This window comes from Eriocheir sinensis, unplaced genomic scaffold, assembly GCF_024679095.1.
Source record: "Eriocheir sinensis breed Jianghai 21 unplaced genomic scaffold, ASM2467909v1 Scaffold39, whole genome shotgun sequence".
Lineage (NCBI taxonomy): Eukaryota > Metazoa > Arthropoda > Malacostraca > Decapoda > Varunidae > Eriocheir > Eriocheir sinensis.
This window is the reverse complement of record NW_026111709.1, coordinates 1,139,100-1,166,611: the sequence shown is the minus strand read 5'-3', so window position 1 is coordinate 1,166,611 and position 27,512 is coordinate 1,139,100. Positions and strand designations below refer to the sequence as shown.

Sequence of the window (27,512 nt, the reverse complement as noted above, 5' to 3'; positions counted from 1 at the left end):
TACTGTCTTTAAGGTTTATTTAATTTTACAGCACCAAATGGTAAAGTGTATTGATGTGATTGGTTTGATGTGTTACTTACAATGCAGAACTTCTACTAAATTTAATAGGTATGAAATCACTAGCATCTTTAACTAGGCCATCTCCTCTTCCTGCTTTTCCTTCACTCATTCCTTGCACAGCTTTATTTAATTCATCTGCTGTTGCACTGAGAACTTCCAAGCTTAGCACTTCATTCTCTTCACTAATGACCTCTTCATGAAAACTGTATGGCTCCATGTAGTTTTTCTCCATCCCAAATAACTGCATCCTCCATATTGTTTGAGACATTACCATTTACATCTTTTAAAGCAAGAAACGTTTTCAGGGTGTTGGGCTCATCGGTGACACAGCTACAAGTTGTAGGAAACACTTCAAAATTGATTGCCATGCCCACTGGCTGTCCACTGTCCGTGCCGCGAGCCCTGCCAGCTAATGACGCATCTCTCCTCAGGGTTGATAGTTAATGGTGCTGCTGTGCCGTCAGACCACCCTGCAGACCACCTTCATCCTGGATGGCCTGGAAAACAATTTTGCATCACTTAATAAAAATAATCTCAATGGTCCTGCAATGTACAAACACATCTGCACCTGCTGGCTTGTGTCAGTGAGAATGTGCAACAGAGATATGCAAATATGATTCTCTTATTAATGAAGGATTCACACTGCCGGCCCTAACTTAGATACCGAATGTTAGGAGCTACCTTGAACTGGGCTAGGTGGGAACAGGAAGTTGTCATATTAGTGGAAAATAAATAAATGTTTAACAAACTATTCCAATTCAATGAGCATTACTTTTCTCCTCCATAACCTCATAACTTCCTCCTATCACCTAGTCCAGTCCATGATGGCTAGACACCCAAGATTCAGGCTGGTGACCTCAATACTTAGTAGGGTAAGGTTGGGGGGGTAAGATGCCCCCCTGGGGTGAAAGGCCTCCTTTGGTTTTGTCTTTCTTTCTTTCTTTTCTCAAACAGTCACATGATCAAGTAGGCAACGCCAACTCTCTGTGCTCACAGGAACTACTGGAGTAAACAATGGACCGTTGCTCTGGCCACAAGGGGACATTTCTTCTTTTTGACTAATTTCTTGTAAGTTTTCAGTGATTTTAATGATACCTAATTAACAACAAAGAACTGTAGAGTTAGCCTGATGGCTATGGATAATTGCTCTAATTAAGATGTCTAGACCATATTGCATGTCATTATACTCTGTCTACTTACTTGTAGGAAAGATGGTGACATTTTGTGTATATATGAGTTGCCAGGGTAAGAGGCCCCCTGTGCCTTTGGGGTAAGTTGCCCACAGGGAGGCCTTTTACCCCACATGTGGGCCTTTTACCGCATTATCAGCAAATTGGCAAATGGCTTTGTTTGGTGTGTGGGGAACTATTTGCTAATAGCAGACCTTCAGATAAATGGGTCCGATGTCAGGGTTGTAGAAATTGGCCACATGCAGAATGTACAACTGGAGTAGGCCTAGATCTGTACGTATGTCAAAACTGCGAGTCTGATTAGGCATTACAGTATTGCTATAAATATAATTTGTTTAAGTTTTTGAAAGGCATCCATAAGTGAACACTTGAGTTTAAGACTATAAGGAAGTTGGTGTTTTTAACTGTTTCAGATATCAATATGCAACAGAAAGGACATACTTTATCAAACTAATTGAATATTTAGTTCCATATATTTTTCATGAAAATAGATGTTCCTTTTGTTACAAAAATTCAGAAGAAAGGGAAGCTAGTCTAATATTACTAGTCTAAAAGAAGGGGATACCTTATAAAAATTAATTAAATGTTTAGTTTTACATTCTGTTCATTAGGAGACACAAATTTGATTGTGTTCCTATATTTCACATCAAGAGAGATTTATAGGGTATATTTTTCAAAAAGGGAATACATATTATATTTCTATAATGTGAAAAAACTATTTTCCTTATGTTTCTGTGAGTTTTATTATTGTAAGCCAGAGTGGGGTAAAAGGCCTACCCAGTGGGCATTTTACCCCACATGCGGGGTAAGAAGCCCCCTTTATTATTATTTTTAAATTGTCATCATAATAAGGTGTAAATCATAATGAGTGGATATAATATATACCATAGATAGGCCTTAGCCTAAACTTTCAACAAACTTTTTTTTTAAATTCTATTGCAAAAAATGTGGCTACAACAGGCAATCTCTCTTAAAGGGGGCAACTTACCCCACCTTACCCTAAGTCTACCTTTCTTGAGGCTTTATCTAGCTTCCCACTCTGCCCTTGCTGTACATTTGGCCACTCAGGGTGACAACATTATATTGCCTCCTCCATCACACCTCTTGTGAGCTCTGGCAGCTCTCATTTTAAACTAGGGTTACTTTTCTGAGGAGGATGCATAAAGTGAAATGGAAACTACAATTAAGATATCAATGGGATTTCTTAAATGTCATTCTGGCAATAATATATGAATAAAAAAACACAATAGGTATCTGTGTGCGGGGACGTCTCATCTTGGCATGCTTTGTTCCAGGTTACCTTCCTCCTGGTGTGAAGTCTTGCCGTGTGGACAGTCAGCTCCTTCCAGACGTCCATCGTTGATGCCCGCCCACCCAACACAACTCAACTTCTGCGGCATCTCGGCCTGGATCATCATCTCCCATACATTACTGCCTTTCGCCGTCTTATACCCGTTCCATGTCACTGTCTGCCTCTGTGAAATATGGAAGAGATCTTACAAGCTCAAGAATGAGTATTAGCTTCGTCTACATGTCCTGTCACCAGTGCTGATCAGGACAACAGTACCAGACAATAGACAACATCTGTAAGGACCATTCAAAGGGAAGAAATTATTGTCACCCTTCTTTCTCAATACCACCATCAGTCAATAACCTGAAGTGTGCCAGAGCTCAAAGGCCAGTTTCCCAACCTAACCACTCATGGTGTCAAGTATTACTTAAATGGTAATGGTGTGGCAGCTATTGGGTGCAAATATTCTGGAACAGAAGACTTGCTGAATGTCAAAAAAGCTGCTCCTCTGTCTATTTGTACCACACTTCTGACTACTGACTGTCGTGCCCGGAAATTCGGGTCACTAAATGATGTAAAAAAAAAGGAAGTTCAACTAATGGATATCTGGGGAAAAACAAGGGGGACTCACCCTAGGGGTAGTTTTGCTGCCACCACCCAGAGATATACCGATGAACTATGTCACCGGTAGCTCACTGGGAGCCTTAAGAGTATGTGTATATAAAGGACTAAGGATTTAATGAGGGATTAAAATGACCCAGAGCGAGACTCTGATCCCTTGGGCAGGGTAGCGAGGTGAGCGGGGCAGACTTGGGGGCGGTAAATGGTTAGTTTAACTCACAGCTGGCCGGACAAATCTCACAACGGGGAGTGACAAGAAATAAAGGCCTATATATAGGAGTGCTTACATTTATTCCTGTGACTTAGTTTAGAAGGTAATACATAGGCATACCTGACGACATGGTTTACAATTAATTCCTCATAGAAGGCATGATTTACCCAAAACTGACGGAAATGGGCGAATGGACACACGACTGATTTCTAGTTTTCTCCTCTCACAATGGTAACCAGAATAAGGCTGAGGATTCTCCACGAAATCTTTACCCTTGGGCGGGTGTACAATTATTGTAAAACCAGGTACATATGATGTATGAAAGAGACTCAGAGAGGGGGAACGTTACATTTTCGGGAAAAAAAAAACCATACACGACGAGAACCATCTCCGTCATAAAGACCAAACATACAGCCTCTTATTTCACTAACACGTCTTACACTACAGATAAAGCACAGATTACTGGCCTATATACTCCCACAATTTTTCCCGCAATAGGAGTACAGGAGGGAATTTTAAGGGGGACTTGACTCCCCGTTTCCTACCCCTGGTATGGCTCCAAGAACGCATACAGGGCTATCTCCTACAGCTCCTACCGCAGAAAGAAGAGAAATATTGAGATCAACAACTAAAAGAACACATCGGGATGGATACACGGGTTCGTGTAGGTGTGTGTGGGGTGTGTGTGGCAGAGGGAGTGGGTCGCCCGGACCTGTAAAACACAGCGGATGAGCCTCGAGTCTCCTTATTTCGTTTACTGGGATCAGAAATGCATTTACAGGGTAATTAAGATACATATTGGCTAAAGGGGAGATGGTAATTGAACTGGGGATCACGTAGGGGGGAACAAATGGGGGGCGAAAGTGGGAGAGCCACGTACATACCTGTAAAACACAGCGGGTGAGCCTCGAGTCTGCCCGGGAAACGCTGCCCCGTGTTTTTATACCCGTCCTGGGGCAGCCCCGTCGCGCAGACAAGGGGGCCAAGTAGCTGATTTATAATCTATCACGTTTTAATTCAAAATGAAGGGAAAACTAGGGTAGTTTATATATGGGTACGGTCACTTAACGTGCAAGGTGACGAAATTTAATGTGGAGCAGCGGAAAAAATCTATGTAAGGGTGGATGACTTTAACTGATAGGGGATTGACAAGCAAGGGCTGGTAACAATTCCGAGGTGCGTGGGCTGGTAGGGGGAAGGGGAGGGACGACAGACGATAAGTTCTCTGGCAGGAAGTCTTGGCGTGGCATTGCGCAATATTGTGTAACTGTTGTCTGAGGGGGGGGGGGGGGGTACTCTGTTATAGGTTGTGATCAAGAATACCTACTTACATTTTCTTACACATCTATGATGGCCTTACAGTGACTTATAATTGCTTACAACTACTTATGCTCACTTACAACTACTTGTAATCACTTATAATGACTTAAGCTAAGTCTTTTCCTTATACTTCTAAGTTTCTTCTCCGGCCTTCACATCCCGGCATTACACGACTACTGGACTTCTAAAGAGGACACAGAGAGGCATGTGCTACAAGGCATCACTGAGGCCAGAATAACTGATGCTAAACAATTATTTTGCTATTTAAGTTTCCCTTATGTATATTCTATAAAGGTTATTGTTATGATATACTCATTTACACAGATGACCAATTTTGTAGTTTTTATGAATAAAACCAAGTATTAGAGATATGGTGATAATTTGCTGCTTATTCTTACCCTTGCCTACTTAGTGGCACCTTAGCAGTGTAGTGGTTGGCATGCCTAGCTATGAGCCAGCAGGCCTGGGTTCAATCCCAGCCTGGGGCAGTCGGCACCCAGCCTACCAAACTCTTCATGCTCCCCTTTCAGGAAGGTCAGGAAATGAGCACCTGGGAAAATCTAGAGAAGGTAAACTGTGGTGACCTGGATGTCACACTAGCAGTACCTCTGGGTACCAAGCTCTTACCCACCACAGGCTCAAGAACTGAGGTGACAGATACAAATGCCGGAGTGATGAACACCCACTTTCTATACAACAAAGTGAGGTTATTCTTTGTTGATTTATACCATGAGGTGCTGGCTATCATGTGTTGGAAGATACCCTAAACTTAACCTAACCTAACTACAACACTGACAGAGAACACTTACACTGGCGCCCTGAGGTGTTCCATATGGCAGCAGTGTCCGTCATGGTGAAGTGGGCCACGGCAGCGTCCTCCACCAAGATGATGTACTGGTACTCTGCATCCGTGTCCTCCAACACCTCCACAATGATCTCCCCCGCAGGAGGCGCCTGGTGGGAGGTGTTTGGAGGTGGGTACACTTGAATCTTCCTCATCTCTGACAGCAGGACAAGGCTGTCAGTTCCTTGCTTGCTGAGGTGGGCAGGGCTGAGCAGGGAGCCACAACCTGCGGGAGACTTGGTGATGACATGGGTGTACAATATTTCTCATCACAGCCTTGCATCAGCTCCAAGAGGAAGGAGGTGTAGCAGCTTGGGGCACTGAAGACAAGAGTTTGAACTGCAGCTTTGGCACGTTCCTGAGCCTCAAATTTCCACTCCCGGCTTAACCCCTTGAGTGCGGATTTCCTACAAGAAGACATCACCAAGCTACAGGAATGGAACAAAAAGTGGCTGCTACGATTCAATGAAGAAAAACATAAAGTCGTGCACCTTGGGAGGGGATATCCAGCACACCAATACCACATGGGAAACACTCCACTATCCACCACAGAGACAGAGAAAGACCTGGAAGTATATGTTACCAGGCTAACAATGAAAAGCAAGTCTGTACCAATCACAGCAGATGGGTTATGTCTAATTTATTCAGCCCTTCCTTTATTGATTTTCACTATTAGTTGCTGCCTGTCATGTATTTGAAGGTACCCTAAAATTAACTATGATGATGACCATGATGCTCGCTTCCCATCTCACCCTGTTGCACCCAGCCTAGGCGCACACACACACACACACACACACACACACCTATAACACCTTGATGAGCTGTGGTGCTGTCACTTTAGACTCACCTGGTGCACTGTCAGGGAGTGGCTTCATGACCTCCCTGCCACCCCCTGCATGTCTTCCAAAGCTGCCTCCTGCCCTGTGCTGCAAAAGTGACAACTATTGAGCATTTTCCCGCTCTCCAATTCATACTAACATTTTATTGATCAAATAGAGTACTAAGAATTTGCCCACTTTAGCCCACCATACATGCTTAAATAAAAGTATATTTATTTTATTATTATTCAAGGCCAAGAGTAAAGAGTAGCTGGTCACAAAAAATGTACTGAAACCTTTCTAAAGGAAAACTGTTTTATTATTAACCCACCACTTGTAGAAGGAGTCAGAATAGTCTGATATAAAAACAGGTTTAAATGGTAACAAGAAGAAGCGGTGAGCACTCCAGTGGTCTTCAGGGGAGCAGACAAGGTAACAGTGAACACTTTGCGCAACAAACCAATGTTTGTTGCATCAAAACATATCAATAGCTAGTATCAAATAGAAGCAAAAGGCATTGTTTAGTGTTTAATATTCTTTTGTTTCATCAAAATAAAATTATGTTAACCATTGTTTTAAATATTGTTATATCAAAGGACAACATGAATTGTCAAGAAAAAAATATATTATTTATATTCATGAACAAACTTTGTTGAATAAATTCAGTCTTCATTAAAGATGCAATGGCTCATCTTACTGTCCACTGTTAGGGCTCACAACACCCCTGGTTTACCTCTGAGTGTGGTGGACGCGGCAGGTCAGGGAGTGCTGACGCAGAGCACACCACCGGCCGGCACCCGCCACACCGCTGCTCCCGTGGAACTGACGAGACAAAGTGAAGCTTACAAACACTGCCGCCTCATGTATTCTGAGGCTGGATTATGTTCAGGAGCACAATAGTGTTGCCCTCCTGCATATACACACTTTGATTAGATTAACTGACAATAGTGATTAACAATATTCTTTATTCATTAATTTGTAAATATTTGTGGGTCCCTATAGATAAATAGGCCCCAAGGGATTACACACAATGCTCGCACCTTCACTGTTTCTGGTTACAAAGCTGACAAACATCACTGACAGACTCTTCAATAACTGAACTGATTGCTCAATGAGTCTTGTTCTTTCCAATCTATTCATGAAATTACAGATCATTCATTTGCTGCAAGACTCCCCTTTTTTATTAATGCATCAACCACATTTACGTCTATCAAATCAAGTAAATATGAACCCTCATTTAAGATGAGTTGAAACAGGTGCCAAAACAGTCTCCAAGCCACATCCTAACTCTCCAAGGCCATGGCAGTGGATGTGAGTGGTCCCTTGGCCCTCCCTTACCTTCTTCATGTGGTAGGTGTAGCTGGCGTGGAACTTCCAGTGTTTGTTGCAGGCAGTGCAGTGGTAGGCGCATGTGGTGGGCCCGGCGGTGCAGCGTGATGTTGGATCTGCAGCTGAAACACCGGGAAAAACAATGAACATGTGTCTGCTCATAACCACAGAAGACACCAGGCCACTTGTCCCCTGAGCCCCACCCCTTCCGGGTGTCACGGATCACTGCAAGAGTTCTTCTAAGATCAATACTTCTTTAACCCCTTGACTGTGGATTTCCTACCAGAAGACATCATCAAGATACAGGAATGGAACAAAGTGGCTGCTACAATTCAATGAAGAAAAATGTAAAGTCCTGCACCTTGGAAGGGGATATCCAGCACATCAATACCACATGGGAAACACTCCTCTATCCACCACAGAGGCAGAGAAAGACCTGGGAATACGTACAGGTAACTCGCGATTTACGCGAGTTTGGTTTACGCGTTTTTGAAATAACGCGGGGTCCAAAATCCAAATAAATGTTTAATTTACACGTTTTTTTTCCGCTTATATGTGATATTTTATGGAGTGGCCACCAGTTGTCTCACGCAACTGGACTCACACGGCGCCGTGGCCACACAGCTGAGCTCAGTTCTTCCCACGCACCACTTGAACAACGATACAGTACCCACGCTGCCACACTACTCAACAATAAGTGTGTGCAGGAACCGGTACTAACGGTACCAGCTATACGGTACGGTACCAGTACCAGACTGCTCGGTACCGGTACTAATACTAGCCAATCGCTCATGGTGTCCCTCATTTCTTCCTCACACGAGTGAGGCTGAGACTGAGTGCCTGAGTGGATATCTCGGTGATATGGATATTCTCTCTCTCTCTCTCTCTCTCTCTCTCTCTCTCTCTCTCCACTGAATGAAGTGAATATTTATTTTTCGATAGAAACCTACCTCTTGTTTGATTTACATTGTTTTTGATTTACGCGACCTCTTCAAGGACACAATACTCGCATAAATCGTGAGTTACCTGTGTATGTTTCCAGGCTACCAGACCGCGGTCTAGAACAAAGGTGATATGTGTTTATTACGTTATTTATATGATTCTTAGGCAGTTTTTCAATATATGTAGCTGCAAAGCAGCTGACAGACGAAGTTATTGACAAGCTCTCCTCAAAAACGCAGTTTCTCCACCTATCCACTCAACACAATCTTCCAAACAACTATCCCCTATTCTTTGACAACACCCAGCTATCACCTTCCTCAACACTAAACATCCTCTGTCTGTCCTTATCTCAAAATCTCAACTGGAAACTTCATATCTCATCTCCTACTAAATCAGCTTCCTTGAGGCTGGGCGTTCTGTATCGTCTCCGCCAGTTCTTCTCCCCCGCACAGTTGCTGTCCATATACAGGGGCCTTGTCTGCCCTTGTATGGAGTATGCATCTCATGTGTGGGGGGGCTCCACTCACACAGCTCTTGTGGACAGAGTGGAGGCTACGGCTCTTCGTCTCATCAGCTCTCCTCCTCATACTGATAGTCTTCTACCTCTTAAATTCCGCCGCAATGTTGCCTCTCTTTCTATCTTTTATTGATATTTCCACGCTGACTGCTCTTCTGAACTTGCTAACTGCATGCCTCCCCTCCCTCCCGCGGCCCCGCTGCACACGACTTTCTACTCATGCTCATCCCTATACTGTCCAAACCCCTCATGCAAGAGTTAACCGGCATCTTCACTCGTTCATCCCTCACGCAGGTAAACTCTGGAACAATCTTCCTTCATCTGTATTTCCTCCTGCCTACGACTTGAACTCTTTCAAGAGGAGGGTATCAGGACACCTCTCCTCCCGAACTTGACCTTGCTTTTGGACACCTCTTTTGTTTCTTTTTTAGGAGCAGCGAGTAGCGGGCTTTTTTTTATTATTGTTTTACTTTTTTGTGTGTGCCTTTGAGCTGCCTCCTTTGTTGTAAAAAAAAAAAATACTACACAAAGGCTGTCAGAGGCAAGCATGAGACTGTTGGTAGCATGAGGTCAGCAATAATGGCCAGCTGTTATCACCACACTGCCACCAAAAATGAATAACATCGGCTGTGCCCCAAGAGTAAATCCTCATGGTGCTGGGTGCAGAGAAGCCTGGCAAAAGGGGAGAGACCAGCACCACACACTGACAAGAGGATTTACTTGTCCCACATATCATACGACAACCTCAGCCTCACCAGAACGGTGTACCGTGACCTCACAAGACCAGAGGTGCTGGAGAAGTGCCTGAAGGGGAGGACACAGAACAGAAATGAGAGCCTACACGGAAAGGTCTGGAGGAAGGCTTCAAAAGACAAATTTTGTGGCCTACATAGGACTGTCTTTGTGTCCCAGGTCACAATCCTGGAGCATAACTTTGGGCACAGTGACCTCGCTTGGGTTCAAGAGGCCCTCCAACTTCATAGATTATCTTGAGCGGAAGGAAAAGAGGACAAGCAGAACCAAGAACGAAAAGAGGAAGAAGAAAAAGACAAGAAAACAAGCCAGCAAGGCAGCAGAAAAACATTATAAGCCTGGAGGCTTCTGAGTAAAAACCTATCTACAATGAGTGGGGTGGTGCCCCATGATACCCACACCATCGAGTGTATAATATCCTTTGAAAAGGAGGGCACCAGGTACCATAACTCAGAAATATCTGTAGAATAAAAATTACATTGCAGAACTAGCATATCAAACATATTATGGTAACAAAATGTAAAAACGATGATTTCTCGAAATGTAAGTTATTGGCATTTTTGGTTAAAATTCTGCTAGCCTATAAAAGATATTTCCAATTGGATAAGTTCATTCAATACGGTAATGGTAAGACAATATTTACATCAAGACAAAACTCTTCTAAGCGCCATAGAATTTTTTTTCATATATTTTACACCAAAACAGCGAAATGTGTTTGGTTACATAATAAAAAAAATATTATTATATATATGAAAACAAAACATTGCCAACACATATTGGCCAAATGTTAGCACTGAGGTTACTTTACATTCTCCAATGAACAAAAAAGCTGAAAACCCATATATAAAAAAGTTATTTAGAACTCAAATTCGGTCAAAAAATTTCCAAAAAAAAAGAAAAAGTATTTCGTCAATCAGGCTAAAACTTTGCCAGAGATGTTAGATTATGGTCTACTTTACTGTGTAAAATTTACAGCCAAAAATATGCAACTTCATATGCTTTCTAAGACTACGCGCCCCTTAATTAGAATTCAACGAAAATCAATTGTATAGATTAGTCGTGTATCGGATGTCATATTTTAGATCCGCGGATGCGGATGTGTATGCGGATGTCATATTTACATATTTTGCGGATGCGGATGTGGATATCAAATTATGACATCCTCACGGATGCGGATGTGTTCATGATTTTGGTAATTCAATAAATAGCACTTTTTTTTTCTTTGTTTTACATCTCTACCTGTAGTGCCAGTAGGCTTTCTTCAGGGGCCAGGTGGTCGTCCCAAGCCCCTCATGGCGCAGGCAATTTTTTATAGTGGCGCCAGTTATGCTTGGCTCATGCTGCTCCCCTGAACTCATTTTTGATTCACTGGATGGTATCTTCTAGAGTCCGGGTTGATGGGTGGTCTTCTGGACAGCATGTGGGTAGTCTTAGGCCACTTGGCAGTGACTGAAACATCCCAGGTTGTAGCGTGGGGATTCGAACTGACATTGTCCATGGCACCGTGAATGCTAGGTCAGCACACTAACCACTCAGCCACCACCTACCTATTGCAAGATGTTAGCTGCTTTGTTACACAATACTGCATTTTGTAATTTTAAAGCTTTATGACGAGTTTCAGCCACACATGTTGTAGGTTACCAGGATGCGGAGCAAAACTGGTTGATCTTCACTTTGGCGCCCCCGAAGTATTGCACCGGGGACATAAGTCCCCGCCCCTCGCGACACCACTGCACAAGGGTCCGACATGCAGCTGGAGATCGAGGAGATGAACAGGGAGGGGGTCGTGGTCCACTACGCCCAGGGCGCCTCGGAACGCCGCCAGGCTTAACCTGACTTGCCCTTACCCGGGAGGCAGCAGGAGCAGTGCGACCTCTCTCTCCAGGGTCACGCGCGGAACTTTCTCTCTCTCTCTCTCCAGGGTCACGCGCAGAACTTTCTCTCTCTCTCTCTCCAGGGTCACGCGCAGAACACACACTCTCTCTCTCTCTCTCTCTGCCGGCCAGGCTGCTTCCTTTCATACCTACGCAATATTATATATATAGTACACACAGTTACATAGTTCAATTCATGCATAGGTACATACTTTTAGAAATTTACATGATACATATATACTACACAGTTACTATGTAAAATGATCTCCTTCCTTGTGCCCCTCCACAAAATTCTTGACACATTAGGTTGTGTAAATTTGAAAGGAAATGAATAGAAGGTGTAATTTTAGTAGAAAAATTAACATGCATTAATTAATTTTCTTCAACTTTGGAAGCTCTGTACTCTGTAGTCTGCATGGTGATCTCTAAGTCTGTGACTCTGTAATGATTAAAATATACCCACAACATCCTCTTTGTGTGGTGCGGATGCAGATGCGGATGTTTATTTCATCACAAATATGAATGCAGATGTTTCATTTATCAGAAATGCGGATGCTGATGTAAAAAATTGTGCGGATGTTCCGCGGATGTGGATATCCGATACATGACCAGTATAGATGACTGTGGGGACCTTCAAGAATATTTTTGCTCTAATATACTTTTTTCATAAGCTTGGCACCTCATTAGGGAGTTGGACAGCATAGGGATGGACTTAGCATGAAGAAAGAAAGGAAAGTCAGTTTACTAAATGGGGAAATAAAAAATGGCTTGACGTGCGAAGGAAAAAATGTAAAGAAGAAAGATCTCACTCATTGACATAACAATAAGGCAAAATCAGACAGCGATGTGAAGGAAAAAATGAAAAGAATTGAAGTTGCTTAGGATGAAGAAAGAAAGGCACAGAAAGCCATGAGCAGCAAGGTGTTGGATGGGGGTGGAGACAGGGGTGACGGTAAGCCTGTACACAGTGGTACGCCGTACCGGTCAGAGATATACAGCCATCTACAGCCGGTACGCAGTGGTACGCCGTACCGGTCAGAGATATACAGCCGTCTACAGCCGGTACACAGTGGTACGCCGTACCGGTCAGAGATATACAGCCGTCTACAGCCGGTACGCAGTGGTACGCCGTACCGGTCAGCGATATACAGCCATCTACAGCCTGTATGCAGGGGTACGCCGTACCGGTAAGAAATATACAGCCGTCTACAGCCAGTACGCAGGGGTACACTGTACCGGTCAGAGATATACAGCCGTCAACAGCTGGTACGCAGGGGTACGCTTTTGAAGACAGTACCGGCAAGATTCTAATCTTACTTTCACCCCTGGGGGGAGACATGCAGCTGACAGAACTAGGAATAAAAGGTACCACTCCCTGCAGCCTACCTGAACACCTTGGAACATTCCGGACAAGTGCATCCCTGGTGTGGCCTGAGGTGCTCGGCCAGCAGGGAGGTGTGGGGAAAGGTGCGGCCACACTGGTGGCTGCCGTGGGCCTTCTCATGGACTCTCGCCTTGTGCCGCTGGAGCGCCTCCTTCCTGCTGAACCCTCGGCCACACGCTTCACACAAGGTGCTGCCCTGCAAGGGACAGGGAAGCCTCAACACACGCATCACCCACCAACAACGTCACAGTCTACACAAAAAACATGTTATCATCATCTTTAGCTGATAATAGCTACACTGCAAGACAAGAGGTCTGTCCCAACTTTCTCCACTTCTCAGTCTGATTTTAGAGTAGTCTGTTTTGTTACACTCTCCTACTGATTCTTTGTCTGCCTTGGCCTCTACAGTCTCAGGTGGTGTAATGGTTAGCATTCCTAGCTGTGGATCCATGGCCCGGGTTCAATCCTGCCTCTGGTCAACCAGCGCCCGGCTCCCCTGGCTGTTCATCCTCTCTTTCAGGCTGGAGGATAAATGGGTATCTGGGGAAAGTAGCAGCACAGATTTCACACTGGCTCTGTGTCCCAGAGTGACGGGTTCTTGTTAGGTATAACAGGTTCAAGGGCCAATGACACAGAGACGAGCACTAAGGCCATGCACAGCTTAGTGCATGCCCCCAACCTTTACTTACTCAACAGCAATAGTAATCTCTCACCTTTCTGAGAGGAGGCTTCAGGGCAGCCAGGTGGCCAGGCAGGTAAGCAGCACTGGGTAACTTTACCTGAGGAAAAGAGAGAACAATACATTACCTATGAGTTCAGCATTCAGCTGGGCATCCATTTGTGTGTGATCCACGTCAATGTTCAGGTCCACATCCATGTCAGTGACAAGTTACACACATGAGGAAAGGCAGAGAAGCGTCCACCTAAGATACCACGGCTGTGGGTGCAGCAGAAATTGCTGCTACACTTTTCAGCCCTATAGAATCACCATGCCTCAGGTTGAGCTTAGGATTACACGTATCTGATGTGTACTGAAAGCTTCTTGAATGTATTTATTTATACATTGTCTCAGTGACTTGAAACACAAGCAATTGATCTAGCCTGGAAAGAAGGAAATAAACTCTCCGGTGCTGGGGACTGAACCCACGACCAGCCAGACGGGAAGACAACTCTCTACCCAGTTGCTAAAGAGGTACCACAGCCAAGTAGATTTTGGGGTCTTTCTGTATCAGCTGGATCACTGCAGACTGTGGCAGACATGGATATAGACACAGATACAGACATGGATAACAGACATCACATTCATACCACAGGGGTGGCAGCAGAGTGAGAAAGAAGTGAGTGTGTCCTCTCCTCACCAGGCACAGATTACAGGCGACGGGAGTGTTCTTGCAGCAGGCATCGGCATGCTTCAAGTACTCCCTCTGCAGCAGGAACCTACGCAGGCAGCCCTTGCAGGAGTAGGTCACTTTCTCACGCTCCTTCCTCTTGGTCTGGTGGCAGCGGTAGCTCAGGGCGGCCTTCTTCGTGGAAAACTCCTCCTTGCACTCCAGACATTTTTTTTCCCTGTTCTGAGTGGGAGCTGGAAGTGCTGGGCGGGCATGGGGTGGTCCGCCCCGTCACAGCCCTCCACCTCACTGGTCTTGCTCTCGTCCTCGTAACACTCAAAGTCGTCCCCTTCTTGGCTGTTTTCCTCCTCGTAACACTCAAAGTCGTCCCCTTCTTGGCTGTTTTCCTCCTCGTAACACTCAAAGTCATCCCCTTCTTGGCTGTTTTCCTCCTCGTAACACTCAAAGTCGTCCCCTTCTTGGCTGTTTTCCTCCTCGTAACACTCAAAGTCGTCCCCTTCTTGGCTGTTTTCCTCCTCGTAACACTCAAAGTCATCCCCTTCTTGGCTGTTTTCCTCCTCGTAACACTCAAAGTCATCCCCTTCTTGGCTGTTTTCCTCCTCGTAACACTCAAAGTCGTCCCCTTCTTGGCTGTTTTCCTCCTCGTAACACTCAAAGTCGTCCCCTTCTTGGCTGTTTTCCTCCTCGTAACACTCAAAGTCGTCCCCTTCTTGGCTGTTTTCCTCCTCGTAACACTCAAAGTCATCCCACTTCTTGGCTGTTTTCCTCCTCTTGGCTGCCGGGCTGTGGAGGAAGGGTGAAGGCATCAGGGTGAAAACTGTTGCTGGTGATGTTCAGTTCTTGGGTAAGTGGACTGTGAGATTACTTTATCTTAACAGCGAGGGAGGCAGCTCAAGGGAAACAAATAAAAACAAAAAATAAATAAAAGGGAGTGAGGGTAAAGACATTAGAGTAAAAACTGTTTTTACATAAACAAGAGCAAATAAACTTGAGTGAAAAAATAACAATTCATCTACACAAATATTATTACATTGAGTGGCGTCATTTCCCACCCCCAAAGCCTGACCCTGACCTCCTGGTGCTGTGTTGCTCCTGGTAACCTCCGGCCGTGACGGTGGGCAGGTCACAGCCTTCCACAGGGAGCACAGCGGTGTTCTTGTGGTACTCGTGGTCACAGGAACACTGTAAGGCAAGACATGACTTGTTACTGACCTCATCGAGATCCATTTATAATCATGAATGCCTTTTAGATTATGTCTGCTTGCTTACTATTTGCCACAATGGTCAAGTTAATAATACTACAGGTCTATCAAAATATTACACCAGACTCATTTAATCTCTGTTGTTGTACAAACTAAACATGGTGGAGATAATGTGTTTTACCTTCCAAAAAGGACAAACAACATTTCACCACAATAGTCTGGTAATACCTGCAGGAAATGACCACAAAGCAAAACGCATTATCTCCACACAGAGTAGTAGTTGGTGTACTTTGGACAACAAATTTGGCTGTTTACTAAAGATTATCAGAAATCTAATACCATGAATCAAGGGTACATGTGTCAATCTATAGCTTTACAAAATTATAGGCGGCAGATGTATATAGTAAAAAAATTGTGAGCTCAAATCTTTACCATCTATTTTCTCAGCACAAGGATCTTGGAGTTAATGCTTTCTGCCTTTGTACGGCAGAGGGGATGTTAGGGGGTGTAGGGGTGAGGGGAAGAGGGGGAGGAGGAAGGGAAGGGGAGGGAAGCGAGGGGAAGGGAAGGGAGGATTTTCAAGACCTTGTTCTGGGGAGAGGGGGGTTAGAGGGTGTAGGGGGAGGTAGGGAAGGGGAGAGAGTATGTGGGGAGGGGGAATGTGTGGGGAGGGAAGGGAAGAGGAGAAAAGGGAAGGAAGGGGAAGGAAATGGATGGGAAGGGAAAGGAAGGGAAGGGAAGATGTGTGTGTGTGTGTGTGTGTGTGTGTGAGAGAGAGAGAGAGAGAGAGAGAGAGAGAGAGAGAGAGAGAGAGAGAGAGAGAGAGAGAGAGAGAGAGAGAGAGAGAGAGAGAGAGAGAGAGAGAGAGAGAGAGAGAGAGAGAGAGAGAGAGAGAGAGAGAGAGAGAGAGAGAGAGAGAGAGAGAGAGAGAGAGAGAGAGAGAGAGAGAGAGAGAGAGAGAGAGAGAAAAGAAAGTTGGAAAGTTTTGTTTATTGGGCGCAACATCTGTGGTCATATGCCGGAGAGAGACAGGAAGGGAAGGAATTATAGTAGGGAACATATTCCAGGAGACAGGACACAACCCCCGATTAATACCTGGTACCCATTCACTGCTGGGTGGACAGGGGCGTAGGGTATCGGAAAAGCCGCCCAAATGTTTCCACTCCACCTGGGAATCGAACCCGGGCTCTCTCGGTTGTGAACCGAGTGTGCTAACCACTGCACCACGAAGGCCCCTGGAGAGAGAGAGAAAGAGAGAGTGAGGAAGTTTATATATATAGTAAACACACACACACACACACACACACACACAGGGGTCGGTTTTAGCACCAGTACTCTTCCTAGTCTATATTAACCCTAGAACGCTAACCATGGGTATGAGGTACCCGAAGCGAATGACGTCATTGCCATTGTGTATGGTTCCGGTGCTCTGAGGGTACCCACCTCCTCAGTAGCTTCATGTGCCCGCTTGACAGTGTAGGGGAAGGTCACGTTGTCTCGCTCTCTCTGCTCACCTTTGTTGTAGGCCTACATTCGGGTGCGGCATACCCATGGTTGGTGATACAGGGTGTTGTACATGTCCCTAGGATATTGTTTACGTACTTTTTTAGTGATCGCCTGTGCAGTGGATCACAGGACCTGGGAGGCCATACAAGAAGTTTGGAAGCCATCGGATGATAATTTTTTTTTTGAAATTTTTGAACATTTTTCCTATTTTTAGTAACATTTTTCAGTACCTGATTTTCATACCAAAACAATACGTTTTTCAGTTCTTCTTAATGTTAAGTCAAGATACAAAGTTTGAAGTCCCTTCATGTAACTTTATTCCATTAAAACTTTACATTTAATTTTTTTTTTTTTTTTTTTTTTTCAAAATCGGGTATGATGGTTAGTAGTGGTGTGACTTTTTCTAAGGTTAGTGTTCTAGGGTTAATGATATGTCAGAGGGAATAAACAGCTACATGAGCCTGTTCGTGGATGATGCTAAAATGCAAAGACAGATAAGAAACAGTGAAGACTGCAAGGAGCTGCAAGAGGACCTAGACAAGATTTGGAAATGGAGTCAAAAATGGGAGATGAAATTCAACGTGAGGAAATGTCATGTTATGGAAATGGGAAAAAGTGTAGAAAGACCAAAATGGACATATAAAATGGGAGATGGTGAAATATTAAAGAAAGTAAATGAAGAGAGAGACCTGGGAGTAATAATGCAAGATTATATGCAACCAGGAAGTCATATAAATCGGATCTTTGGTGATACATATAACATGGTGAGAAATATAGGCATAGCATTCCACTACATGGACAAAGAAATTATGAAAAAATTAATAACTACTATGATCAGACCTAAACTAGAATACACGGAAACAGTGTGGTCTCCACATATGAAGAAACACATAATAAAACTAGAAAGAATACAGAGGATGGCAACAAAAATGGTTCCAGAACTGGAGGGACTGACATATGAAGAGAGACTAAAGGAAATGGACTTGCCAACACTAGAACAAAGAAGAGAAAGAGGAGACCTAATACAAATATATAGGCTATTGAGTAAAATGGAAGAAGTAGATAATGAGAAATTGCTACTAAGAGAGGAACCTTCCAGCAGGAATACTAGAGGACATAGTAAAAAGTTGAGGAAGGGAAGATGCTCTAGAGACATAAAGAAATATAGCTTCCCACAAAGAAATATAGAGGTTTGGAACAGATTAAGTGAAGAAATAGTATCGGCGAAGAGTGTGCAAAGTTTCAAGGAAAAGTTGGATAATTATAGATACGGAGACGGGACCACACGAGCGTAAGCCCAGGCCCTGTAAAACTACAACTAGGTAAATACAACTAGGTAAATACATATGTAGTTGTGTATGTGCCGCCTAAGACCTCATCATGGTCAGTGGAGGACTATAACATGCTAGGAGATACTAGAATCTGTTTGGACGACATGATGAAAGCGTGCACAAATTAACGATTATGGGAGACTTTAATTGTAAAGAAGTAAGCTGGGAAGACTGGACAACAAGGGGAAGCACGGGGTAATGTGTTACTAAACCTGATGATGGAGAATATGGTGACCCGGTGGGTATCAGATTTCACAAGGTATAGTGGACAGGATGAGCCATCCAGCCTGGACTTAGTCTTCACAAATGAGGTAAATGTGATTGAAAACATTGACTATAACTTATCAATTGGAAAAAGTGGTCATGTGGTGATTCAGTTTGGGATAAAACAAGAAAGAGGAGAAGCAAGGAAGGAAAGACACAGAATTGGAAGGTATAATTTTGGCAAAACTAACTACCCTGAACTGGGGAAATATTTTGTAAGCACAGACTGGAATATATTATTAGAGATTTACAATGAAGGGGTTAAGAAGTATGTGCCAAAAGTGAAGGAGAGTTGCAAGGGAAAGAAGGACAGCAAGGAGAAAGAAAGAGGAAGCGTGGCGAAGGTGGAGCAGAGTGAAACGGCAGAATGTCTGGGAACTATATAAGCAATAGGGATGTACCAATGTATCGGTATCGGTATCGGTGGTATCGGCACATTTTAAGAGTATTGGTATCGGTATCAGCTGATTTTCTGCCGATACTACCGATACTTGAAGGAGTTTTGTATGTCACATGTCACTCGTTGCAAATAATTTTTTTCAACAGAAATTGGATTTTCTAATTTGTTGAAAAAAATATTAGAAAAGTGTAATTATCTAGTATCATGATACTACGTAGTTTGGAATTTCCCGCGATTTAATTTTCATCACTTTAAACGATAAGATTCATATTACTTTGAATACAAGTATATAATACTTGGTATACAGTATAGCCTTTGGTACCGCGGACGTGCACAATACAGGTTTAGTAGCTTCGGCGCGGGATTGGCGGCCCCTCCACTCGCCTCATTTGCCTGCCTCAGTCAGTCAGACGGTCGCCCCGCAACGGGGCACGCTGCCAGGGCTGCCTAAATGTACGGCAATTAAGGTAAAGCTAACCCTGCTGAGTCAACTAGACCTCATGAGGCGCCTCCTCCCTCACCCCTTGTCGAAAATGGGGGTGGGTTTTAACACTTGGGTTAACCATGCACTGCTGCCTCGCCGCGCTGTATAGGGTTAATATGCGTTTCCGTGGTGCAGTGGTCGGCACGTTTGGCTACGGATCTATGGACACCTTTTTTCAGGCCACCACTGGTTACTTTTTTTTCTTCCCTTCTATGGTGGAAAAAACGAGTAGTTTTTTTTCTTTCTTAACATTTGATATTGCCTTTTAGCTGCTGGCATTGTTGTATAAAAAAAAAAAATAATGCACAGGTATCGGTATTGGTATCGGTATCGGTCAAAATTTTGGTATTGGTACATCCCTAATAAGCAAGAAAGAAATGAGTATATTAAAATATGCAGAGAGGAAAGATTGATTTTCAATAGGGATATAATAGACAAATGCACAGACCAACCGAAGCTATTTTACAGATTTATAAACGGGAAACTAAAACAGCGTGAGGAAATAACAAAATTGAAAGTTAATGGCGAGGTGTATGAGGACGAGTTGGAGATGGCGGAAGAAATGAACAAAAGCTTTCAAGAAGTATTCACAAGAGAAAGCGAGTTTGACGTACCACCTGGACTAGGGCCAAGAGGGCCCTGCCTGTGTGACATAGGAATCACAGTGCAGGAGATAACTAGTGAAATGGAGAATCTAGATGTGAGGAAGTCACAGGGTCTTGACAGTGTTTCCAACTGGGTGCTGAAGGCGTGTAGGAATCAATTGGCGGACAAAATACACAAAGTTATAAAAAGATCATTGGCTGAGGGTGTTGTCCCTCTGGACTGGAAAAAGGCTGACAGAGTCCCCATCTACAAGAGCGGAAGAAGAGACGACCCACTTAATTATCGACCAGTTTCCCTTACGAGCGTAGTGTCAAAAATATGCAAAAGAACTGTGAAAAGGAAATGGAGGAAGCACCTACAGGAAAATGAAATCATCACAGAAAGACAGTTCTGATTTAGGAAAGGAAGATCATGCCTGACAAACTTGGTGTGTTTCTGTTCAAGGGTGACAGATGTTGTGCAGGAGAGAGATGGATGGGCTGGCGCTGTCTACCTGGACTTGAAAAAAGCCTTTGACAAGGTGCCGCATAGGAGGTTGATGTGGAAGCTGGAGACAGTGGGTAAATTAGGAGGTGGTCTTCTAAAGTGGATGGAGGATTTTCTGAAGAACAGGATGATGAGAACAACTATTAGAGACAGGAAATCAAGTTGGAAAAATGTCATGAGTGGAGTTCTGCAAGGCTCTGTGTTGGCCCCAATTATGTTTGCAGTATATGTTAATGATATGACAGAAGGAGTGGATAGCTATATGAGTCTGTTTGCCGATGACGCTAAGATAATGAGAAGAGTGGAAAAAGAGGAGGACTGCTTGCTGCTCCAGAGGCCTGGACACAGTGTGGGGGTGGAGCAGAAAGTGGGAAATGGAATTTAATACCAAAAAGTGCAGTGTTATTGAATTTGGAAAGAGTGGAATGCGAGTAGAGGGACATTATAAGTTGGGTAAGGATAAGTTAGACAAGGAGACAGAAGAAAAAGACCTTGGAGTGATGATCACAGAGAACGTGTCTCCAGAAAGACATGTGAATAAAATATCAGCTGAGACATACAACCTGCTGAAGGACATCAGAGCAGCGTTCACATACCTTGGTGAGGACATGGCAAGGAAATTAATTGTGACCTTGATACGCCCTAGACTAGAATATGCATCAGTGGCTTGGTTGCCATCACTTAAGAAACACATTAGAAAACTGGAGAGGATACAGAGAGCGGCAACAAAAATGGCACCTAGTCTGAGCGACCTGCCTTATGAAGAAAGATTGTTCAGGCTGGACCTCCCTACATTGGAAAGTAGAAGAGAAAGAGGAGATTTAATAGCAGCGTATAGGGTGATGAATGGTGTAGAGAAATCGGATAGAGATGACCTCTTGATAAGAGAAGAGAGAAACTGAAGAGGAAATGGAAAACTGTTGAGAAAAGGAATTTGTAGAAGAGACATCAAGAAGAACAGCTTCCCGCAGAGATGTGTGGGGGTCTGGAATGGGCTGGAGAGGGAAGTGGTGCAGGCTAAGTCAATAAGCGCATTTAAGGCCAAGTTAGATGGAAGTAGTTGGAAAGGTAAACTAGGTAAATACACACACACAAATGCTTCCTTCCCTTCCCTTTCCTTTCCATTCCTCCCCTCCCCTTCCCTCCCCTAAACTTACCTCCATGGGGTCGGGGTCGTCGCTGAAGGTCAGGGCTAGTACATAAGAGGGGGGGCACTAGCCAGGTAGTCGTGGCAGCAATCTCTTCTGAGTTGGACCACTACACTGGGTCCTGAACTAGCAGTCGGGTGATGAGGTTGCTGGCGGGGGCGGAGGTGTGCCCTGGGCTGTCAAAGGTGCCCCCCGCCAGGATGTGTCGCTTCAGCCCTACCACTGTAGAAGCCTGCAGAGTGGTAGTAGTAGTAGTAGTAGTAGTAGTAGTAGTAGTAGAGGTTATTGCAGAGTGGAAGGTTACTGAGGGCAAGTGAAGGGAGACTCAAATAACCTCAAGAGACTCTATACAAGGACACACACAACACACAGAACCAGAGAATTAGAATTGTAAACAGAATCCCATTGACGAGTATCAGAGGTTATGGCAGAGTGTAAGGTTACTGAGGGCAAGTGAAGGGAGACTCAAATAACCTCAGGAGACTCTATACAAAGACACACACAACACACAGAACCAGAGAATTAGAATTGTAAACAGAATCCCACTGAGTAGCAGCAGCATAAGAGTGGCCTGGGAGCAGCACAGAAAGCAGAAAATAAGTTAATCAATGTAAAAAGCAGTTAATATAGTGAAATAAGTAGAGGTCCAGGAAGTTATAAGGCTAACTGTAATAGTATATCTCTTGTAACAAAACCAGCAATATTATTACTATTATTATTAGTAGTAGTAGCATAATAATACTAGTAATATTATGTATACAAGGAATGGTGAGCCTGCTTCCTAAGATATACAAAGTGTGTTGGCGTACCTGTCAGTGCCTCTGAGCCTGAGGGAAGATATTTGACGTGTGTCCGAGTCGTCACTGAGCCTGTCCAACACGGCCTTGATAGGACTGTGGAGTGACCTAAAAAATTGACAATAGGTAACTTGTAGTCATATTGCACACACACACACACACACACACACACACACACACACAGGGCAAAACATTGTTCCTTATCACAGTTTACTGCATGCTGGGGTCACACATTTTGGCAGAAGTCCTTGACCTTACCCTCCTTGACCTTGCCTGCTGCTGCTGCTGCTGATCTCAGTGAGAGAGATTTACACAGATATTCATACCACACACACACCTTATGGTCCACACTGGGCGGTCTGCCCTTAAACCTGCCCTGAGTGAAATTATATTAATCAAATGGCACCAAGACTTTGCATTTCTACTTTAGTGAATACTGAGGTGAAGGAAGTGTTGGTCAAGCTTGTTTTTAAGGGAAAAAAAAAAAGAGAGAGAGAGAGAGAGAGAGAGAGAGAGAGAGAGAGAGAGAGAGAGAGAGAGAGAGAGAGAGAGAGAGAGAGAGAGAGAGAGAGAGAGAGAGAGAGAGAGAGAGAATAAATAGAACAATGAAGAAAAAATATGCAATTGAAATTGAAATGACCCACGATGACCCAGAGAGATGCAGGGGTCAGGCCACAGAAAAAGAGCAAGTTTGGAGCACTACAATGACCCAGAGGGATGCAAGGGTCAGGCCACTCACCAGCACAGTGGACATCCTCTGGTCCGCCCAGGAGGGTGTGCCGGAGGGCCAGGAGCACCTCATCCCCTGGTCTATGGTGCTGGTGATGAGGGGACCAGCTCACTCCACGCCCAGGCCAGGGAGACGCTGCTCAGCTTCTTCACACAACTGGGGACACTGGGCACAGAGTTATAATGATAATACTTTCCTCTAGGTTCATGGTACACCAGAAGGGTCACACTGCCATCTTTCTTTATTTCTGTTTGGGTATTTCAATTTTCCAGAGAGAAGGAAAACAAAACTTATCCAGGTTAGGTAACATTAGTTTTGTGAGCCTTCCCACCATGGCGGTGTTATGCGTTAAGGAGGCAGGAAAGCTGTGTTACTGATGCCAAGATTCTGAGTTTAAAGAGAAAGAGCGAGAAAAAGTATCCAAGTTGGGTCAAGTTAGTTTTGTGAACCTTCCCACCATGGCAGTGTTATGAGTTACATGAGGCAGGAAAGCTGTGTTACTGACACCAAGATTCTGAGTTTAAAGAGACACAGAGAGAAAATGTATCCAGGTAAGGTTACGTTAGTTTTGTGAACCTTCCCATCATAGCAGTTACATGAGGCAGGGAGGCTTGCAAGGCTGTTTTACTGACGCACAACTTCTCAGAGTTTCAGGAGAGAGAACGAAACTATCCAGGTTAGGTTAGGTTAGTTTTGTTGTGGCTTTCTGAGGTGGCTGAACTATGCTACACATTTATATACCTGGACTGACTTTTCTTTTTCCTTTTTTTCTTTATGATTATTTTGGGGCAATCACTGTTTCAAGGGAGAAAACAAAACTATCAAGGTTACTTTAGGTTAGTTAGTAACAGTAGTAGTAGTAGGAGTAGTAGTAGCAACAATTACCAAAGACTAGAACCTTATATTCTTTCCTTCAATAATGATGATAATAATGATAATAATAATGATGACAATAATAATGATAATAATAATAATAATAATAATAATAATAATAATAATAATAATAATAATAATAATAATAATAATAATAATAATGATGATAATAATAATAATAATGATAATAATAATTAGCATGGCACTTATGACATAACTAAGATTTCATTCATTAGCAATTATTTATTTATCAATTATTACTGTCATTTATTTACCATTACTTTATTAAGTTAGTTTTATGTGCCTTCTCACATCATGGTGATATTTTGAGGCGGCAGAACTAAACTATACATTTACCACATTTGCTTTTCTTTCTTCTTTATTACTTTATATTTAGTGTAAGTAAGAACAAAAGGTGCCAACAGAGAGACAGGGGAGCCACCAGGAACACAATAGCATTGCCTGCATCAGGAGACACAGTGATATCAATGTAACCAGTCTGTCTGCCTTACCTTCCTGCCTAAACACACCGCCGGGCCGCATATTCCCGAAGTCTCTGCAGGTATGTGGTTCCTGAGTGAAGACACTCGGCTGTAACTTGAAAAATAACCACGGGCCATTCTGGAAAATACTTTCATTGTGATTCCCGCTCAACATTACCTGTAATACTTCCTACCTAACCTTACATAGCCTAACCACCAAGTGGCCACAGACTACCCACATGCTGTCCAGAAGGCCACCCATCAATCCAGACTCAAGAAGAAACCGCCCAGTGAATCAAGAATGAGTTCCGGGGGGCAGCATGAGCCAAGAATAATTGGCGCCACTATAAAAATTGCCTGCGCCATGACAGGTTTGGGCCGACCACCATCCAGGCCCATGAAGAAAGCCTACCGGTGCTACAGGCGGAGATGTAAAAAAAAAATAATAATAATAAATAAAAACTAATCTATCCTGCCCTGTTCCAGAGTAGGCAGAACACACCCGTACAGACTTCAGGAATAGGCATTCCTGCCACCATCAACTCATATTTACAGGCATTCCAGGCCTCCCGGGGCACAAAACCTCAGGTGGGATTATTCACGAGAGGGTCGCCTACTAATTTTGAGATGCTGACTGCTTATTTCTGCACAAAATATGATGCTGTTTATTATGGAGATAATATTCACTTCTAGATATCACTATTTGATTGACTTTTCAATGCCTGTTGTACACCCGTCACCTCCCACTGCCTCTATATAGCTGACAGAGAGGTTCAACTTTCTTACTGATTATACTCAGCGCTCACCAAGATCACAAGTGGACAAACCAGAACAAAACCAGGCAAATAAATGTTTTTTGCCGCTGTGTGTGTGTTCCCCCAGTGAGCGTTGGACACCAGTGACTTACTTATCCAAAATCTCTAGAATCACACCCAAGCTTATTGAGGAAAAAAGTGGACAAACCAGAACAAAACCAGGCATATTAATGTTTTCTGCTGTGTATTGCCCCATGCATGGTGGACACCAGAGCCACTCATTTCTGCAGGAGGCATTTCTCACAACACTGGCCCGAATAGTGGGCCACCCCCGCCCTGCACTGTGTATTCCCGCCACCCCTCACTGCCTGCCTAGTATATTTAAACTAACCAAACCTTACTTTACATAACCTAGCAAACAGGGGGACTTTGCCCCCTCTCAACCCCCTTTTATTTCTAGGAAGTCCCTTGTTAATGCACTGCTTTCAGGGACTAAAAATAATCCATGTTGTAAGTATTATCTTGGTCAGAGGTGGCTGTGCACGCTTTCCTCAGTATTACGCAAAGTCAGTCTTATCAATTGACTGCTGTTTCAATCATCCGTTTATATATTTAAACTTTTTTTTCACTTCCTTCCTCCTCTCTTCATGTAACTTAGTATTGAGCTGTTCATCCTCCCTGGGGTTTAAAGATGTACCTCCCTCAGGACCCCTGGGTAAGGGGAGCGATGGGTGCCTCTACCCCGCACCCCTATAGCCCCCCCAGGGTAACGGAGCTACGCTCTGGAGCAACGAGGACCTGGGGAAGGCACACTGTGGTAATGTCACGCCCGCCCTGTTACAACCCCTCAGGCCGGCCACGCAGGATGTGACAAACATAACATAAGAACATAAGAACATAGAGAAACTGCAAGAGGCCGGGTGCATGGCCTACACAGGGCAGCTCCAGTGCCACCTCTGAGGCGACGCGCACCTATAGTAGTAGTAGTAGCTATAGCATAAGCCCTAAACTTGACCTTACACTCAAATTTAAGGTCTGCAGAAGAGGAAAGAGAGAGGAAGAGGAGGAGGAAGGAAGAGAATAACGTAGTAGAAAATTTTATCTTACCCTCACCTAACACCCATATTTATAGGCCTACCGCTCCACTAGACCGCCCTACTATAGCTTTACCGATGCCCCAAGGTCTCTCCCATAGGCCTACTTACTTTTATAGGCGGGCGAGGTTAGGAACGTGAAATAAACGTAAATCTTTTTGAACGCCGCCCACACGTGCAACTCCCCGCGGCAAAACGTAAACAAACCGAGTCGACGCGTTCTAGCGGCTCCTTTTTTTTCTTTTCCCTTGTCTCTTCCTCTTTTCTTTTCTTTCTCTTTGCCTTTTCTCTTCCTCTTTTGTCTCCTTATCTTCGTTGCTCTTTCTTTTTTTCATCCTTTTTCTTCTTTTCCTCCGTTCGTATCTCTCTCTTCGTTCTAGCGGTTCATTTTTATATGTATTTTTTTTCTCTTAATTATCTTTTATTATGACTTTTAAGGTTGAATCAAGGAATATCAAGTTACTTTAAATATAGAGGGAATATAATCAGACCTTAATTATGACATCGTTTTTCTCTTTTCTCTCTGTCTTTTCCGTTTCTCTTTCCTCTCCTTCTCTCTTTATATTTCGCTTCCTTCCTTTCTTATCCTTTCTCTCCTCTTTAATTCTTCCCTTCGTATCTTTTCTCTTCTCCCTTTCTCTCTTTTTCTCTTCTTTTATCTCCTCCATTCTGTTTCCTTTTCTTCCTTTCTTTCTCTCCCTTTCTCTTTTTAGAAAAAATATTTTTAGAAAAAGAAGCTTAAGAAGTAGTGTAATTTTGTTGATCTCAAAATGCTCCTCCATCATTTGGCTCTTTAGGCTGCTAATATGACGCTCGTAGCTATTTCCAGTTCTCAGATGTAGGCGATGAGA

At 43.7% G+C, this 27,512-nt stretch overlaps 1 protein-coding gene across 11 annotated transcripts; it reads right to left on the bottom strand.

Moving 5' to 3' along the window:
- Positions 1 to 26,876, bottom strand: LOC126992045 (zinc finger protein 316-like). Of its 11 annotated transcripts, XM_050850725.1 has the most exons (16): positions 26,773 to 26,875; positions 24,843 to 24,951; positions 23,467 to 23,622; positions 22,740 to 22,835; positions 21,940 to 22,162; positions 16,801 to 16,940; positions 15,576 to 15,685; positions 13,868 to 13,933; positions 13,534 to 13,675; positions 13,157 to 13,350; positions 7,694 to 7,806; positions 7,089 to 7,177; positions 6,385 to 6,478; positions 5,503 to 5,763; positions 2,551 to 2,725; positions 1 to 557 (listed from the first exon to the last, which is right to left on the bottom strand). In XM_050850725.1, coding segments are annotated over exons 9-15 (825 nt in total). In that variant the 5' UTR covers positions 13,606 to 13,675; positions 13,868 to 13,933; positions 15,576 to 15,685; positions 16,801 to 16,940; positions 21,940 to 22,162; positions 22,740 to 22,835; positions 23,467 to 23,622; positions 24,843 to 24,951; positions 26,773 to 26,875; the 3' UTR covers positions 1 to 557; positions 2,551 to 2,723. The 11 variants fall into 11 exon arrangements, with proteins under 11 accessions (XP_050706682.1, XP_050706674.1, XP_050706673.1 ...); XM_050850717.1 differs by lacking the exons at positions 1 to 557; positions 2,551 to 2,725 and adding an exon at positions 2,732 to 4,085 and having other exon boundaries at positions 13,534 to 13,694; positions 26,773 to 26,876; XM_050850716.1 differs by lacking the exons at positions 1 to 557; positions 2,551 to 2,725 and adding an exon at positions 2,732 to 4,085 and having other exon boundaries at positions 26,773 to 26,876.
- Between the last annotated feature and the right edge of the window lie 636 nt (positions 26,877 to 27,512).